Genomic DNA, 14437 nt, shown 5'->3' with positions numbered 1-14437 from the left:
CCCCGGAACATTAAGCACTCGCAGGCGGCAGGCGGCATGGGGAGTTACGACCCGTCGAGCCCGTGTCTTGGCCTGTGGTCCTGACGATCTGCACCCTCTTCTCGGCTAAACAAGGCTTACAGGGGCATCGCGGAAGTCGCCAGCCCTGCAGATCTGGTCTGACGTCCCCTGCAAGCGCCCGAGCGGTCTCTGGGGATCCTGGCCTGTGCATGGTTGCTCAGTGCCAACCAGCATCACAATGAACGATCTGATGAGTGAAGATTAATTGCCGGATATTATTCTTCCAAGGTTGAATATGTAGCTTCAAGAACATTTCATGATTCATGACAGGCATGCGACTTCAGACTTCAGTCGTCGATACGTTTCGCTAAGTTCGCTTGGTTATCGTGATGACCCGTCTCGCCCCTTACCAGAATGGCGCTGCGCATGCTCGTTAACGCAGGTTCTGAACAATCGGACACTTCTCACTTTGATCTTCATTCGCACCGGAGAGTTCGGCCGAATGCAATATCACTGATACTGGCGCGCTGGCAGAAGCGTCAGGACCGAAAAGCGTTGAACACCTCGTGTTGCTGATGCCTACCCTGGCTTGAAAGAAGCGAGAACGTCTTTGGTATGGGGTTTCCAAATTGGGATTTCGGGAGCTCGCCTGTCTCAGAGCACCGGCAACATGTACAGACGTGGTCCTTGAACAATCATAGTATCTTTGCAGAAGCAATTGCCATCTATCCTTCATGACCTTCGGTAGCCACGGGCCAGCAAGAAGAGGGCGGTTGGCTGTCGACTTTACTGCTAGTGTACTGCCATCGACAGGCATGAAGGCGCAAATGATAGCCCCTCGCAAGAAAAGCCAAATAAGCAGTAAAGGGATCGTCGAGACACTGACGCAGAAGCTGACCATCATTCACGTGGTTGAAGTTTGGACGATTGACCCGACGTGCATTCTACGGCCCTTCGGGATCGACGGCAGCATCCCCATCATTCCTAAGACCATTAGTTCGCACTTGACCTGCGCCAAGACGTAGATCTCTGAACATCAGCAGGAACAGGTTTGGCAAGGATAGCCTCGTGGTTTCTGCAGGCTGTCAAGCTGTCAACGAGCTGCTAGTGGTGCTGGGAAGTGCCGTAGACGAGCGTCTCGGCTTCAGACGTGGCTTCGTCCCGTCAAAGCTCTACGGAAACTAGCTACTAGTCGAAAACAATTGCATGGGCGAAGTTGAGACATTCTGAGTACCTGGCGGGTAGAGAGGTGATCCCGCCAGTGCTATGTATCTGGTGAAACAGTCACCAGCCCATACCATCGCGTCTCCTGAAGTCGCTGGGTATCCGCACAGTCGGGCGGGCTTCGTCGCCCTTCTCAGCCACGAAATGCCAGAGTAAAGATTTTGCCCGAAATTAATCTCACCGCTCTGTTGTCTGAGATGCATAAGGATGCTGTTGTTCTCCTCTGGATTTTTCCTCCCTTTCAGTACATACATTCCATAGTTCGTGAAGTTGCAAAGTTGCCTTGCTCCGCTGCTAAACCGCCTGCTTGCTCGCATTAAAGATATATCCAAACCTTGGTCTCGCTGTAATTCAAATCATAGCATAAATGGATGGCGAAATAACGTCGTTCATGAGGACGAGGACGGTGTATGCCATTTGGCCACTAATGCTTGGGCAGCAGCCAGCTCCGCCCTTTCCCTGTCATCCAGATCCTCGAAGCCTGCACTGGAGGTCAGACCAGATTTCGGGTTGACCTTCCTCCTCTTGTGGCGAGAGGCGTGATCGCTTTCAGGATCTCGTAGTAGTTCGTCTAGTGGTGACGGATGGTCTGCCGAGGATTCGGGCACTGTCGTCTGAGTCCAGCGCTTGACGAGCTCTGCGCTAAGCAGCTTGCGGTCCGCACGGAGGTCGGGTGACGATGCGACTGACCGTGAGCGCTTGACACCTGCAGAGCGTTCGAGGGCGCTCTCTTTCGAAGGACCAGAATCGTCTGCGGGACTGCTTGAAGGCAAGTACGAGTCATCTGTCTCGGCATTCTTTCGAGTATCTCGCGCCGTTTGTCTTGATCCGCTCTTCCCTGATGAACCCTTGCTACGCTCTCGCGGTCGTCCACGGAGCTTTTGCCGCGCAGCAGCTGCACCCGTTCCATAGATGCTTGTGAAACTAGGACGTGCGTCTCCGGCTATATAACCATACGCTGTGTGCCTCGAGGGGTTGACATCGCCCTTTTCGAGGTTATATGCATAAGCATCTGCACTGGGGTCTGAGCTCAAGTCGACGTCTATTGTCAGCCCACGGGAGGACATTGGTGAGTGACGCCGTCCGCGAACAGGTCCGGCATCTGATTGCGTGTCACGGTCATCTGCTCCAGAAATCTGACCAGCCATCAACAGCGCCTGCTGAGATCTCGATGGTGCGTTTGCGTCGTGCGAGGGTGATCGTCGTCTCGGCATGCCATCGTACCATTGGCCCAGATCTGTATTGCTACGCCCGTCAACTTGGGTGTGTATCAGTGTTGAGGGCTTTGGAACCCGATCAAGCACAGCAACAGGGAGCGGGTCCGACATAGCTTCCTTCCGTTCGCGTGTTTTTGAATATCTGCGCATCCGCGCTGCTCTGAAAGAACGACCCTTGAGCACTGGAGAGCGGTCAGCGTCGTGGTGACTGACTACTGGCAGACTAGAAAGTCGCTTCTCGCGTGATTCGCCAGAGTGAGGGCGTATGATGCCACGAGCTGATCGGATGTTGTCCAGCGTTGAATCAACAAGTGCTTGAGATGGCCGATGAGAGGTCATTGAGGAGTGTGAAAGATCTGGAGAGAGGACATCTTCTGCCGGCGTTTTTGCCTCAGGCGGCGCGTTCAACAGATCTGCAATCGATACACGAGTTGAGCTAATGCTGGTCAAGCTCGTTGAAGCTCTTGAAATATGACTAGACCTCTGGCTTCCGACGGTGCTTGCTGTCGATGGTGAGGCGAGACTGGTATAAGCTGGAGACTGCATCGCAGCTGGTCGAAGTATTGGTGCTGGCGAGATCCGAAAGTCGGGTAACCTGTCGAGGACGGCTGGCACAGGCCCCATGCCTACTACATCGCGCCTGATGTAGTCCGTGGGAGGTGCCGACATGGTAGCGTCGCACCCTACAGGACCATGCGCTTCAATGTACCGATCGAGCGTATCGATTGCTCCCTGTATTTGATCCAGTTTACTGGTGTAGAAGTCGTAAGAGTGGCGGATTGCCGAGTCCTGACTGATGGCAAAGCGACGATCCCCAGCGTTGCCAAGCAAATCACTATTCAACAGACGGCCAACGTGGTCGAAAGTGCCAACGGCCCGGACGTTCGTCTGATCAGGAGGATATATGAGGTCGCTGAAGTGAGCCGATTCGTTGTTATGTGGATCAGCAAACTTGGACCAATTGATCATGTTGAGTTGGAGATGGCCATGAAGGTTACACAGGCAAAGGACAAGCACAGCGTCCCTGCTTTATGCGACCATAATTGCGCAGCTCGACCCAAAATGCCGGAGAGCTTAGTAGATCCGGGAAAATGTTCCAACAGTTCGATTCGATGTGGTTAGAATGCTGTTCAATTTGACAGTTGCCAGTGTCGCAGAGTGAAATTTTGGTCCAGTGGATTAGTGGTGGGTTTTGAGGTTATGCGGTGGATCGTGGCCAGGAACTTCATTCGGGCTAAAGACAGGATTTGAGCGGCTCAATAATCGTGCCCAAGGAAGTGAGTTGTCAGACGGCGCGGTACGCTGCTGCAAAAGGACGACTACGACATCTATGTATGGCTCCTTAGAGTTGGTGAGCGGAGCGCAAAGGATGTCAGACGTCAGGGATCGTTCCGGATCTGCAAGCTAACGAGCGACTCGCTGTAGAACGTTTGGATATGCGGTAGTCAAACTGAACGTGCTGCTTGTCGTCGAGCAAACGCTCGTAATTGATGCAAAGGAATAACGATGAAAGATGGTCGCTGGAACTCAGAAGCGTGAGAAAAAGCTGGAAACAGTGAGCCTGGCCGAATAAGTGATGCTGCAGATGACTAGAACAGAACAATGAAGTGGATCCACTGCCACATGCACCAGCGTGCGAAAGACGAATAGTTTCGCTTGTACAGCAAGCCAGCTGGGTAGGCCAGGTCAAGACTCAGCGCGACAAGCATAGAGAACAGTCAATGAATCACTGATGCAGGCCCAGGCGTAGATCGAGCAGTTTGAGAATTAATCGACCTTGAGTTTATTAGAGTGCCGTAAACTCTGAACAGCTTCTGTGTACAAAGAATTTAGACCTGTTCGTCTTCCTGGGCGGCAAAGCTAGTATGTTACAAGGCAAGCCGGGCTGATCGAGGCGGTAAGACCAGGGAGTGATTGGCGCAGCATCCTTGCCGGTCATCAAGGATCGCTCTTTGACGACATACCGGACGGACGTGCTATCCAAGGCGGGTCTAGCCGTGCCTATCGCGAGGTGCCGGTGGTAGTGATGGTGTGGTTCTACGGGGCTTGTTCGAGGGAATAGACTGACACTAGTCCTCAATTACACTGGACAGTGGCCCCGCGTGGAGTCCACGGAAGAGGGTCGCGTCGCGTGCCGCTGAGATCAAAGCATGCAGCGAAGTCTGGTAATTATAAGATCGTGATTTGTTGTTCGAGTCTGACCCGTTCGTCGTACTGCAGCTCGCCTGAAGCTAGGGTCACGGCTGAAGAAGGCAACTCCTTCACGAAAAGTGATAGCTTACTTGACTTATTCGCGGCGGTGCCGAGATGAGCGCAGAGGATCGTCAACATTGTGCTATTCCTCGACGGTGAAACGGGGATGTCGGACGTTGACAAGCGACAGGGCCTGGTTGTTGAACATGTGGGTCAGTTGTCCGCGAGGTTGTCAAACTCCAGTTTCCTATGCCGCGAACGCCACGCATGTGCAGCAAATTGGCAGTGCGTTTGAGAAAGATGCGGAGACTTGCAGATTCTCTCTAACAAGACTAGTCGATCAGCATGTCATACCAGGAACTTCTCGGCTCGACGCAATCCCGTCCCTTATAGCACAGCCAGCGGAGTCGCCGCTCAGGCTAGACACCCTCGTTTTCATTTTAGAATATCCCTTTTATTTCGCTATTCAGGCCTAACGTGCAAAGGGCCAAGGGGCAATCCATGTTCTTCTCTGCTGCACCTTGGTTCTATACGCAGTCTGCTCGTTGCCATTGCGATGCTACAACATCGACGCATATGCAAACCTTGGAATTGATAGATGGAACCCGCCCCGACGCACTTTGTAGTGACACGTTTTCATGGAGTACAGTCATTCCCCCGAAAACAACATTGAAACGAATCGGCAGAAATCCCGTTCGCCATGAGACTGAATGGCATGCGGGTCCTACATTACATGCGTGCCTTGCAGGCCGCAGTGTAAGGGATCGAGCCTGTTGCTTGGGTCGGTCGACACCACCAGTCTTTCTTGTGCTTCTCGTGGTGAAAACCAAGACGCATCATCAGCTGCGACCTTGTCGTATCGAAGCAAAAGTGCTCAAATGAATCGTAAGCTCTGAAGACAAGGTCGATACTTGAATCAGCCACCAACTACTAGAGCGCTCCGTGCACGGTCCACGCTCAACGGTACTTCTCGCTTGTGTAACGGAAGTTGCCAACAGGCAAGCCGATCCCGATCGCAGATCGGCGCCAAGACACAGTCCCTTCTTCTTTCCTCCTCATGGCAGTGGTCGATAACATCGCACTAGTAATCCTGGCACAGTGTTCCTTGATGCTAACAACTAGGCTGCCTGGTCAATACACGGTGCGCTTGAGCGCTAAAGCATTTTCTGTGGCCGTGTCTCGAGAAACGCCGAAACTGTTCGTGCATCACGGGCCGCCTGTCGCTCCGGTCGAGGCCTGACAACGGGATTTTCACACCCTTCCGAAGCGGGAATTCCTGGAGCGCATTGCAACTGTGACAAGCCTGGTCCATCAAAGCATGATCACCATTGGCGCCTCTAGATCGACAGCGTCCAGCAATGGACCAAAGCCTCAGCACAATACAACAGCATGTCTGGGCAGCACGACTGCCGCTGGAAATACGACTAGCAGCTGCAGAGTGTCGCATCTACGATAAAGCAGACCCGTACCTTGTAAGTGTGCTTCAGCATCTCAGCTTAGGTCTCGGATCTGACGCCTGTCTTTTCTAAGGTAGCATGGCCGAGAGTTTCTTACATCCCGCTCCTGCTGTCAAGATTGCATGCTTTTTTGCCCCCTATCTCATCGAGGATCCGGAATCCATTCCCGCAGACTCTGGCTACCTAACACACGACGGCGTTCCTCTGAAGTGGCACCTACCATTGGGCCTGCTGTACGACCTTTACCTGTTGTCTGTGCGTGACACAGATTCCGACCATCCGGATGCCGCCCTAACGCCTTTCAGACTGACACTTCACTACACGCCGGATGCGGCCAGTGCCACCGTCAACGCCATCAGCCCTGATCCAATTAGGATGCATGACTTCTTCATCAATGCTGTCAAAGAGGCGGACTTTGTAAGATCCGGAACCGCGAAGCCGATTATGAGCCTATCAGCCGCCGACAGCAGAGCACTCTGGTCTTCGACGCAGGACAATGATCTGGCTACCTTCTCTAGGGTGTATCAAATCCTCATGCCATCAAGCACGCACTTGAGAAACATTCCTTTGAGGATTTATTTACCATCGTCGACAGAGGGCGAAGAGACAGCTCAAATGAAAGTCCTGCAGGCTCAAGTTGCCCCATGGGCGTCCACACAGTCCATTACTTCAGTTGCACAGGCCAGGAACACAGGCCAGGGTCAGCCGCAAACGTTGGGTAGTGCCTTGCACACTCTCATACCCAGTCTTTTCCCATCAAGACGCACGCCGTTGATTGCCAGGCCGATTCTTCATGGTGCTCATTTGCCATTGACCGCGAACCTGGATGAGCTGGCTAGATGGGCTTGCTACGCCGATGGATGGTTACACCTCGTCATTGCAGTGAACGGCTGACTTTTCTGGTCTCAACACGAATTGATATCCCATCAGGATCGAATGAGGAAATGCGGCGCCAAGAAAATGCGGGCGGCTTGTACCACTTCAGTGCCGAGGCCTGCCAAGTACCGGATATCGTCATCGACAAGCTGAAGCAGCTCACGTCTGAAGACTGTCCGCCTAGCTGCTTCACTTTTCGTTCAGACCCTCTACAAGTTATTGTTTGTCTCTCTCAACACAGTCACACAGATCTGTTTCCAAGATCGCTGTGGTACATTTCGTCGCAACAGACACTGGCAAAATGCAACACAGCTACATCATACTGTCGCTGCTACCGGCGTTGGTGGTCAGTCAGACTGCTCCTCAATTTGTAGTCCAAGTCCAGAACAATTTGCCAGTAACCTACGAGGCGTCTAACACAGCGGTCACGCCTCCAGGAGTACTCCTTCCAAGAGATGGTTTGCTATTCACTCCGTATAGAGAGCAGGCCTAATTTGTACAGATGTCCTCGAGGCACCGACCGTAACCCTCCCTGAGTCTGAGGCTTCAAATGGAACCTACCTGTTGTTCATGGTTGACCAGGATGTGCCTCGCAACGGGACCACTGTGACTCTACTTCACTGGCTCCAGCCGTCGCTACAACGGTCTGGGAGTAATGCGACCCTCACAGCAGCCAACTCGACCATACAAGGCGCCGAGTATAGGCCTCCCACACCACCCGGCGGGTCGGGCCCTCACCGCTACAGTTTCATTCTCTACGACCAGCCTCTCAATTTCAGCATCCCATCTGAGTACACTTCAATCCTTTCGACACGTGTGGGGTTCAACCTGACTGCCTTTGGGGCAGCCGTTGGACTTGGTCAACCGCTGGCCGGAAACTACTTAAGAGTTCTCAACGGCACCGAAGCAGAGACCTCATCCGCCGCGACCATGACCGGGACTGTCGGAGTAGGCCCAACCGAGTCGCCTACCGTAACCGCATCGACGACAGGTTCGGCATCGAGCACAGCCAGCAACAATTCGCCCAGCGACGCCACTACTGGTGGTGAAGCTTCAGCGACTGAGTCCGCTCCAGCACCATCGGAAACAGCAAGCGAAGCGAGCACGTTGACCAAGGGCAGCTTGCGAGACCTTTTGTTAGGCCTGGCACTTGCAGCTGTTGGAGCGGGGATGTGGATGGCTTGAGGTGGCGTGCGTCGCAGACTCAATCATACTCAGATCTTCATAATTCAAAATACTAAGCCCTCACGACCTGACAAGAGTAATGACCTGATGACAGCTGCACTCTTACTGAAGAGTCACCTGTCCATGAACAGAAGAACACCCATTCCCACAAGGAGTTCTCAGCTATCTGGAGGGAACTCAAAGATGTAGACCAGAGAACGACGCTAAGATCCACTGTCCCGGGTTCAATCGCGCGGACACGGGAAGAGCAGCCAACGACACGTAGATTCTCACTAGCATGCGGTGCCCTCTGGATCGCCCTTGCCGAATATCTGCGAGTTCTGTTGCATATCACCAGTCGGCGAATGTAGACCGCCTCCGATACATTGAGATCTGTGCTTGGCTTGGCAGCTGACACATGTGTCTCGTATTTATATCCTTGACGATGTTCAACATGTACTCCCCAATTGTCCACAATTCATCTGGTATCATGAAGACCCGAATTTCCACGATCAATATCGCTTGAGTATACGATCCTAAGCTATGCTCAGAAAGATCTTCGATGCGCTGGGACAAGGTCAGCCAGCAGAGCCACTCCGCCAAGTGCCCATAGGTACGCCCTGTGTCCCTGCTTAATAGTCCGACTAACGCAACCGAAGAGCAGCTCAGCCATGAGTTGGCTCTGCGATTCGCAACGAGGTGCTACAGCCACCTAGAGATTGCACACTACAAGGACAACTTCAAATCATTGGCCGAGCATCAAGGTGATGTCGAGTATTGGAAGGAGGACACCCTCGCTCGCTTTCTTGCTCTACCGGAGCCACTGCGGGCGAGCCCAGTCATCTTTCAGATGTGCAGCTACCTTGGAGCGTTCCCATTTCCGATGCTTGCACCATGTATCCTCACCAGGGAAGCCATGATCAAGGTCATTACTATCATGACAGGCCGCTACAAGAGAATCCTGAAGAGGGGCAATCGTGACAAGGCGAAATTGCTCTTCCGGAGTCTAGCCGTGTTCGATCGTAGAGCCAGCGTTGCATCACCGTCCGAGAAGCCGAATATGCAAGCTATAATCGACGAACAGAAGCCAGATGAGATGCTCGAAGAGGAAGCCGCTGCTGGGAAGCGCGCTCAGGCCGGCTTCGCGATTGATGAGCCGGCCAATGATGGAGAGGAAGAGGATGATGACGACCTAGCGCTGGCCGCACTAGACTCTCTCGATGCAATTGAGGTGTTCAAGCAAGATCAGATCAAGACGATCGATCGGAAGATGAATCATGCTATCATTCCCACTGATAATTTTCGGAGGTATGCATCTGCTCCAGCTCCGGACCCTGTACTGTATACTGATCTAGCAAAGGTTGCTAATGCTCCTGCTTCTGTTCGGTGGCATTCGCGCACAGAGCAATCTCTCCGAGTATGGTGATGGACTAGATGGAACGAAGGTGGAAGCCCTCGAAGATGCTGCCAACGCCATCATTGAAGCTTTCGATCCCGACCCTTTACTCAAAGGCATACGATACTCGAACTTCGTCAAAGTGCTCTCCACTACAATGCCCGATCTCTTCGAGCCTCTAAACCATCTGTTCGAGCACTTCCTCTTCAGCAGAAACATCGACCTCTCGAAACACAGAGGCGCTGTCTCAGCTGCAGCAGATCTACTGTCTCACAGACGACGTTCACCCATTCAGCCGCCAGACGACAAGTCCAGCTCACAGATTTTGACAGACACCCGCCTTTCCCAGCTATCCATGTCTATGCACCTCGCCCAGAACACCTCGTCCAGTCCAACGAACATCTACAGCTCACACGCCCGCTTCCACCAGATCTTCAGCACCTCATCTCAAGGCACCTCACTATCCTCCTTCTCCCGCTACGTCATGTCATGGACAGCACCAACTCTAATCGTCATCTCTGGCACCTCGACCTCCTCATCCTTCCCACAATCCACGCCCCTCATCTTCACCGCATACCTCCCCCACCCGTGGATCGACAGCACGCACAAGCACGACGCACCCACTATCCTCACCTCAGAATCATCAGGCGAGTCCCCACCACTAGCCACGCTCACTCTTCTATCACCACGCCACAGCATCTTCCCCTCCACCCTACGCCCACAACAGCCCTACTCCTACTTCAACGCTCGCACGGGCATAGCGCTAGGATGCATCATCCCGCCGCAGCCACGCACCGGGGCGCCAAATCCACCGATCCCCGGCGCCGCAAGCGTCATCATCGACACTGATCTCAGCGAGGGCACATTCGTGCATGACCTCGAGAACGGCTCCGGCGGCGGCTTCGTGTGTGACCCCGGTCTAGTCGAGGCGCAGGGCGCTTCTTCGTCGTCGGCAGCCAGCGGCGGCGAGACGAAAGCGCCGTGGCCGCGAAGGATCGACTTTGAGGTTGAGGGGATCGAGGTTTGGGGCGTCACTTTCGATTCTGGGAATGAAGATGATGAGGACGGGGTAAAAGAAAGCGAGGTGGAGAAGCAGCGGAAGAGGCTGGAGTGGGAGGAGAAAGAGGCAGAAAGGCGGAGAGCGATCAATTTCGGTGGTGATAAGGATGGAGCGAGGCATTTGCTGGAGATGGCGGGTTTGGTGGGCAACGGGAGTGGGCAGGGGAGGAGTGGTGGGAGTATGGGGTGAGCACTGTAAGGCAGGACAGATATGGAGGAGGAGGGACCCGCGATCGTGGCTTCGGTCGGCATCAAACGCTCACATCATTTCATTTTGGTCAATCCTTCGACCAGGGCATTGAAGTCTTGCTTCTTTCGCTTCTTCTTCGGCCTCTCATCATCCTCCTCATCCGCATTCACGTCCTCCTCGCCGTTGGCTGCCTTCAATACACCTACACCTACGTCTACTGATCCATCAAGCTCCGGGACTCGCCAAACTCCCACAGTCCCATCACCATGCGCCGACAACATCTCGAGCCCATTCTTCGCCTGACTGTCGTCGCCCTCCCTCCAGACCATAGCATTGATCCTTCCTCTACCCCTCAACCGATCTCCTTCACTTTCTTTCGCAACCCTACCCTTGAGCACGCCACCCGTCTGCTTCGTGCCCCTCACATCGCCTTCTCTTAGCCCAAACACGCTGATGTCGCCTTTCGAATCATCATTTGCCCAAAGGAGGACTTCATTGACGGGCTTACTACAGTACCCAGCGGAAGCTAGCAGAGGCCCAAAATTGCCCATACGCGCATTCTTCAGCCGCGGCCCAAAGTGAACGAGCTCGTTTCTCCCACTGGCCGCGTCCCAGACTCGGATTCGTTGATCATGGCCTGCGGTGACGATCTTGTCGTGTGGATGAGACGTCCATTGCACACTGGTCACAGGTCCAGAATGAGCCTGTGCTGAGAAATTGAGAAGCTCGCCTGTCCTCCCGCCCAAGCGGTTGCGGTCCTTGAGGGATACGCCGATGGCGTCGTCGAGGTCAAGGGATGCAAAGACGGCGTTGGCGCGGCGTATGTCGAAGAAGAAGACTCGGCCATCGGTGGCGCCGGAAGCGAGTATATGTTCGTCGATTGGCGACCAGGCCAGAGCATACACGGCGCCGTTGTGTCCCGCGAGTGAGTGGGTCGCTAGGCCGGAGCGCAGATCCAGCAGTCTGATCGTCGGGTGAGAAGTGCCGGCGGCCACGAGAGGGGAAGTACTGGGTATGGGAGAGATCGCGTGAGTATGGACGGCATGGTCGAGATTGAACGAGTGGACTGGCTGAAGGGATGTCGGAGTGATGGACGTGAGCATTACGCTGTTGTCGTAGGACGTGCTCAGAAGCGTCGAAGGTATCGGATCAAAAGGGTAGATAGAGACCGACGTCAGCGCGTTTACATGACCGTGCGAGCCACGAGTGAGCGTAGCGAGCGGATGGTAAGTGGCGGTCTGTGAGGTTGGCGGGTTGCCCTTCGATAAATCCCATAGCCGAATGCAGGCGTCCGCTCCGCCAGTGGCGAGAATGTCTGCTCGCAGGGCGAGAGCATTGACACCATTGTTGTGTGCTACATTCGCAGAGGCTGGAACATCTCCAACGAGACGAGCCAGAGAGAAGGTTGTACGCTCGTCATGTTGGAGATCATAAATCGTAGACTCGTTGTATACCTCTGAAGGGCGGGAGAGGAAACAGCACCGAGCCTATGCCCGAGATGCAGGTGGGATGTGTTCATGCGACTGCATCGCAGACGACTTGTTCCGGGAGCGAGTGACTGGCAGCCGCGATAGTGCTCCGGGACTTGAGTAGACACTGCCTTGACCAGTAAACCTGAAGCACCAGAGAGAATCAGCACGAAGGAAGGCACCAAGACGGGATGCCTGTGACGTCAGATGTGCGTATTTGCCTTAAAATCGACCAGTGCCCCGCTCGACACACATAGTCGCTGTTTCTTATGCTCACAACCCTCATTCCTCTCGTTATTTTTACTTCGAGAACATGTCTTCACTCCCTCTGATCCGAAGTCGCTTTCCCCTCGGAACAAGCTAAGTCCATACGCATTCTCATTCGCTGCTGGACAGGTCCGGTAGAACGTTTTACAGTCGATCTTGAAAACCCATATACAGCGCTTCTCGCATATTCATCTCTCTTCTTCTTCTGATACTAACAGCAGCATTCTTGTGACACGTTACCATAATCTAGCAGTATCAGAATGGCAGGCAAAGTGCTCAAGATCGCAGTCATACCCGGAGATGGCATTGGCGTAGAGGTCATGCCATGGGGACTTAGATCACTGGAAGCAGCAGCCAGAGTCTACAACCTCTCCCTCGAATTCACACATTTCGATTTCGCATCCTGCGACTACTACCAGAAACATGGCGATATGATGCCTCCCGACTGGCAGGAGACACTTTCCAAATTCGATGCTATCTATTTCGGTGCCGTGGGCATGCCTTCGCTAGTACCTGACCACGTCTCGTTATGGGGCTCACTCCTGAAATTCCGACGGTCTTTCGACCAATACATCAATCTCCGCCCATGCCGTCTCATGCCTGGCGTCAAATGCCCTCTCGCTAACAAGCAGCCTGGCGACATCGATTTCTGGGTCGTCCGCGAGAATACTGAGGGAGAGTACTCGTCCATTGGCGGGCGCATCTTCGAAGGCACCGATCGCGAGACCGTAATCCAAGAGACGGTCATGACCCGCACTGGGATCGACCGCGTCCTGAAATATGCATTCGACCTCGCCCAGCGCCGGCCCAAGAAGCATCTCACCTCTGCCACAAAGTCCAATGGCATCTCCATCACCATGCCCTACTGGGACGAGCGGGTCGCTGCCATGGCTCCTTCATATTCCGACGTCAACGTCGACAAGTTCCACATCGACATCCTGACCGCCCTCTTCGTGCTGAAGCCCGAGAAATTCGACGTCATCGTTGGCAGCAACCTCTTCGGCGATATCCTCTCCGATCTAGGCCCTGCATGCACGGGCACAATCGGCATCGCGCCATCAGGAAACATCAATCCTTCGGGCGAGCACCCGAGCTTGTTCGAGCCCGTACACGGCTCAGCGCCGGATATTGCTGGTCAGGGCATTGCTAATCCGGTGGGGATGATCTGGGCTGGGCAGATGATGCTGGAGCATTTCGGTTTTATAGATGCGGCGAAGGGGATGCTGACGGCGATTGAGCGAGTGTTAGCTAAGGGGGATGAGCAGGTGCTCACGGCGGATATGGGCGGGAAAGGCACGACGGAGGGGTTTGGGAGGCGATTGAGGAAGAGATCATCAAGGCCGGGGAGAAGAAGTGATCAAAAGGTTCGGCGAGAAGAGAGAATGGGACTATACAGACCGACGGCATAATGCGCGCATGTCCTATGTATCACAAAGTTGAGTTGAACATGGCCCTGAGGCTATCGTCCGCGAAATGGCATTGGTCTTTGTACTCAAGCTCTGTTTCACGTGTCTGCCTGGTGACAGCAGGACCAAGAAACTTGAGACATACCCACTCACGTGACTCGCGAATATGTCCGAAAAGGGGGCTCGAAAGGGGTTGCCGAAAAGGGATCTATACCACGAGCCTAGCATGTGGCATGAATATCACAGGTAAGTAGGTAGCAGCCGATACCTACGCCGTGGTTACTTCGCGAAACCGCAAGGCCGAATCCACCCAGTTTCTTGAGCAATGATGTGATCCGTTTTCGCTTTCGGCAATTTTCACGATGTACCAGATATATATATGCAAAGACCTCCCTGCCCGCTATGCAGCGGAAGGGTTGGCATTGCATTCTCGAGGTTCTTCAATACATTGCATCGCGCAGATATCGGCGCCCACTTGATTGAACGACTGGATCACGTAGACCTTCTGCAACGTCTAGA

The 14437-nt window shown here is 53.8% G+C and overlaps 6 protein-coding genes across 6 annotated transcripts; 4 read left to right on the top strand and 2 right to left on the bottom strand.

The window, feature by feature from the left end:
* Positions 1–1613: 1613 nt before the first annotated feature.
* AB675_419 (uncharacterized protein) lies at positions 1614–3410 on the bottom strand (the record flags this gene model as incomplete). Its single annotated transcript, XM_018144321.1, has 1 exon — positions 1614–3410. The coding sequence occupies one exon, from the start codon at positions 3408–3410 to the stop codon at positions 1614–1616; it is 1797 nt and encodes a 598-aa protein (XP_018005774.1).
* A 2759-nt stretch (positions 3411–6169) lies between these two features.
* AB675_418 (Autophagy protein 5) lies at positions 6170–6985 on the top strand (the record flags this gene model as incomplete). Its single annotated transcript, XM_018144310.1, has 1 exon — positions 6170–6985. The coding sequence occupies one exon, from the start codon at positions 6170–6172 to the stop codon at positions 6983–6985; it is 816 nt and encodes a 271-aa protein (XP_018006068.1).
* Positions 6986–7268: 283 nt separating this feature from the next.
* Positions 7269–8152, top strand: AB675_417 (26 kDa secreted antigen; the record flags this gene model as incomplete). Its single annotated transcript, XM_018144299.1, has 2 exons — positions 7269–7425; positions 7470–8152. The coding sequence occupies 2 exons, from the start codon at positions 7269–7271 to the stop codon at positions 8150–8152; spliced, it is 840 nt and encodes a 279-aa protein (XP_018005870.1).
* A 522-nt stretch (positions 8153–8674) lies between these two features.
* On the top strand, positions 8675–10776 carry AB675_416 (Restriction of telomere capping protein 5; the record flags this gene model as incomplete). Its single annotated transcript, XM_018144288.1, has 3 exons — positions 8675–8744; positions 8791–9439; positions 9492–10776. 3 exons carry the CDS (start codon positions 8675–8677, stop codon positions 10774–10776), a joined length of 2004 nt encoding a protein of 667 aa, XP_018005412.1.
* Positions 10777–10850: 74 nt separating this feature from the next.
* Positions 10851–11879, bottom strand: AB675_415 (DNA excision repair protein ckn1; the record flags this gene model as incomplete). Its single annotated transcript, XM_018144277.1, has 1 exon — positions 10851–11879. One exon carries the CDS (start codon positions 11877–11879, stop codon positions 10851–10853), a length of 1029 nt encoding a protein of 342 aa, XP_018006047.1.
* An 893-nt stretch (positions 11880–12772) lies between these two features.
* On the top strand, positions 12773–13921 carry AB675_414 (D-malate dehydrogenase [decarboxylating]; the record flags this gene model as incomplete). Its single annotated transcript, XM_018144266.1, has 1 exon — positions 12773–13921. The coding sequence occupies one exon, from the start codon at positions 12773–12775 to the stop codon at positions 13919–13921; it is 1149 nt and encodes a 382-aa protein (XP_018005590.1).
* Between the last annotated feature and the right edge of the window lie 516 nt (positions 13922–14437).

This window comes from Cyphellophora attinorum (assembly GCF_001299255.1).
Source record: "Cyphellophora attinorum strain CBS 131958 chromosome Unknown Contig1, whole genome shotgun sequence".
NCBI classification, from domain to species: Eukaryota; Fungi; Ascomycota; class Eurotiomycetes; order Chaetothyriales; family Cyphellophoraceae; genus Cyphellophora; species Cyphellophora attinorum.
Note: the sequence above shows the minus strand (reverse complement) of the source record. Positions and strands in the feature narration are given on the sequence as shown.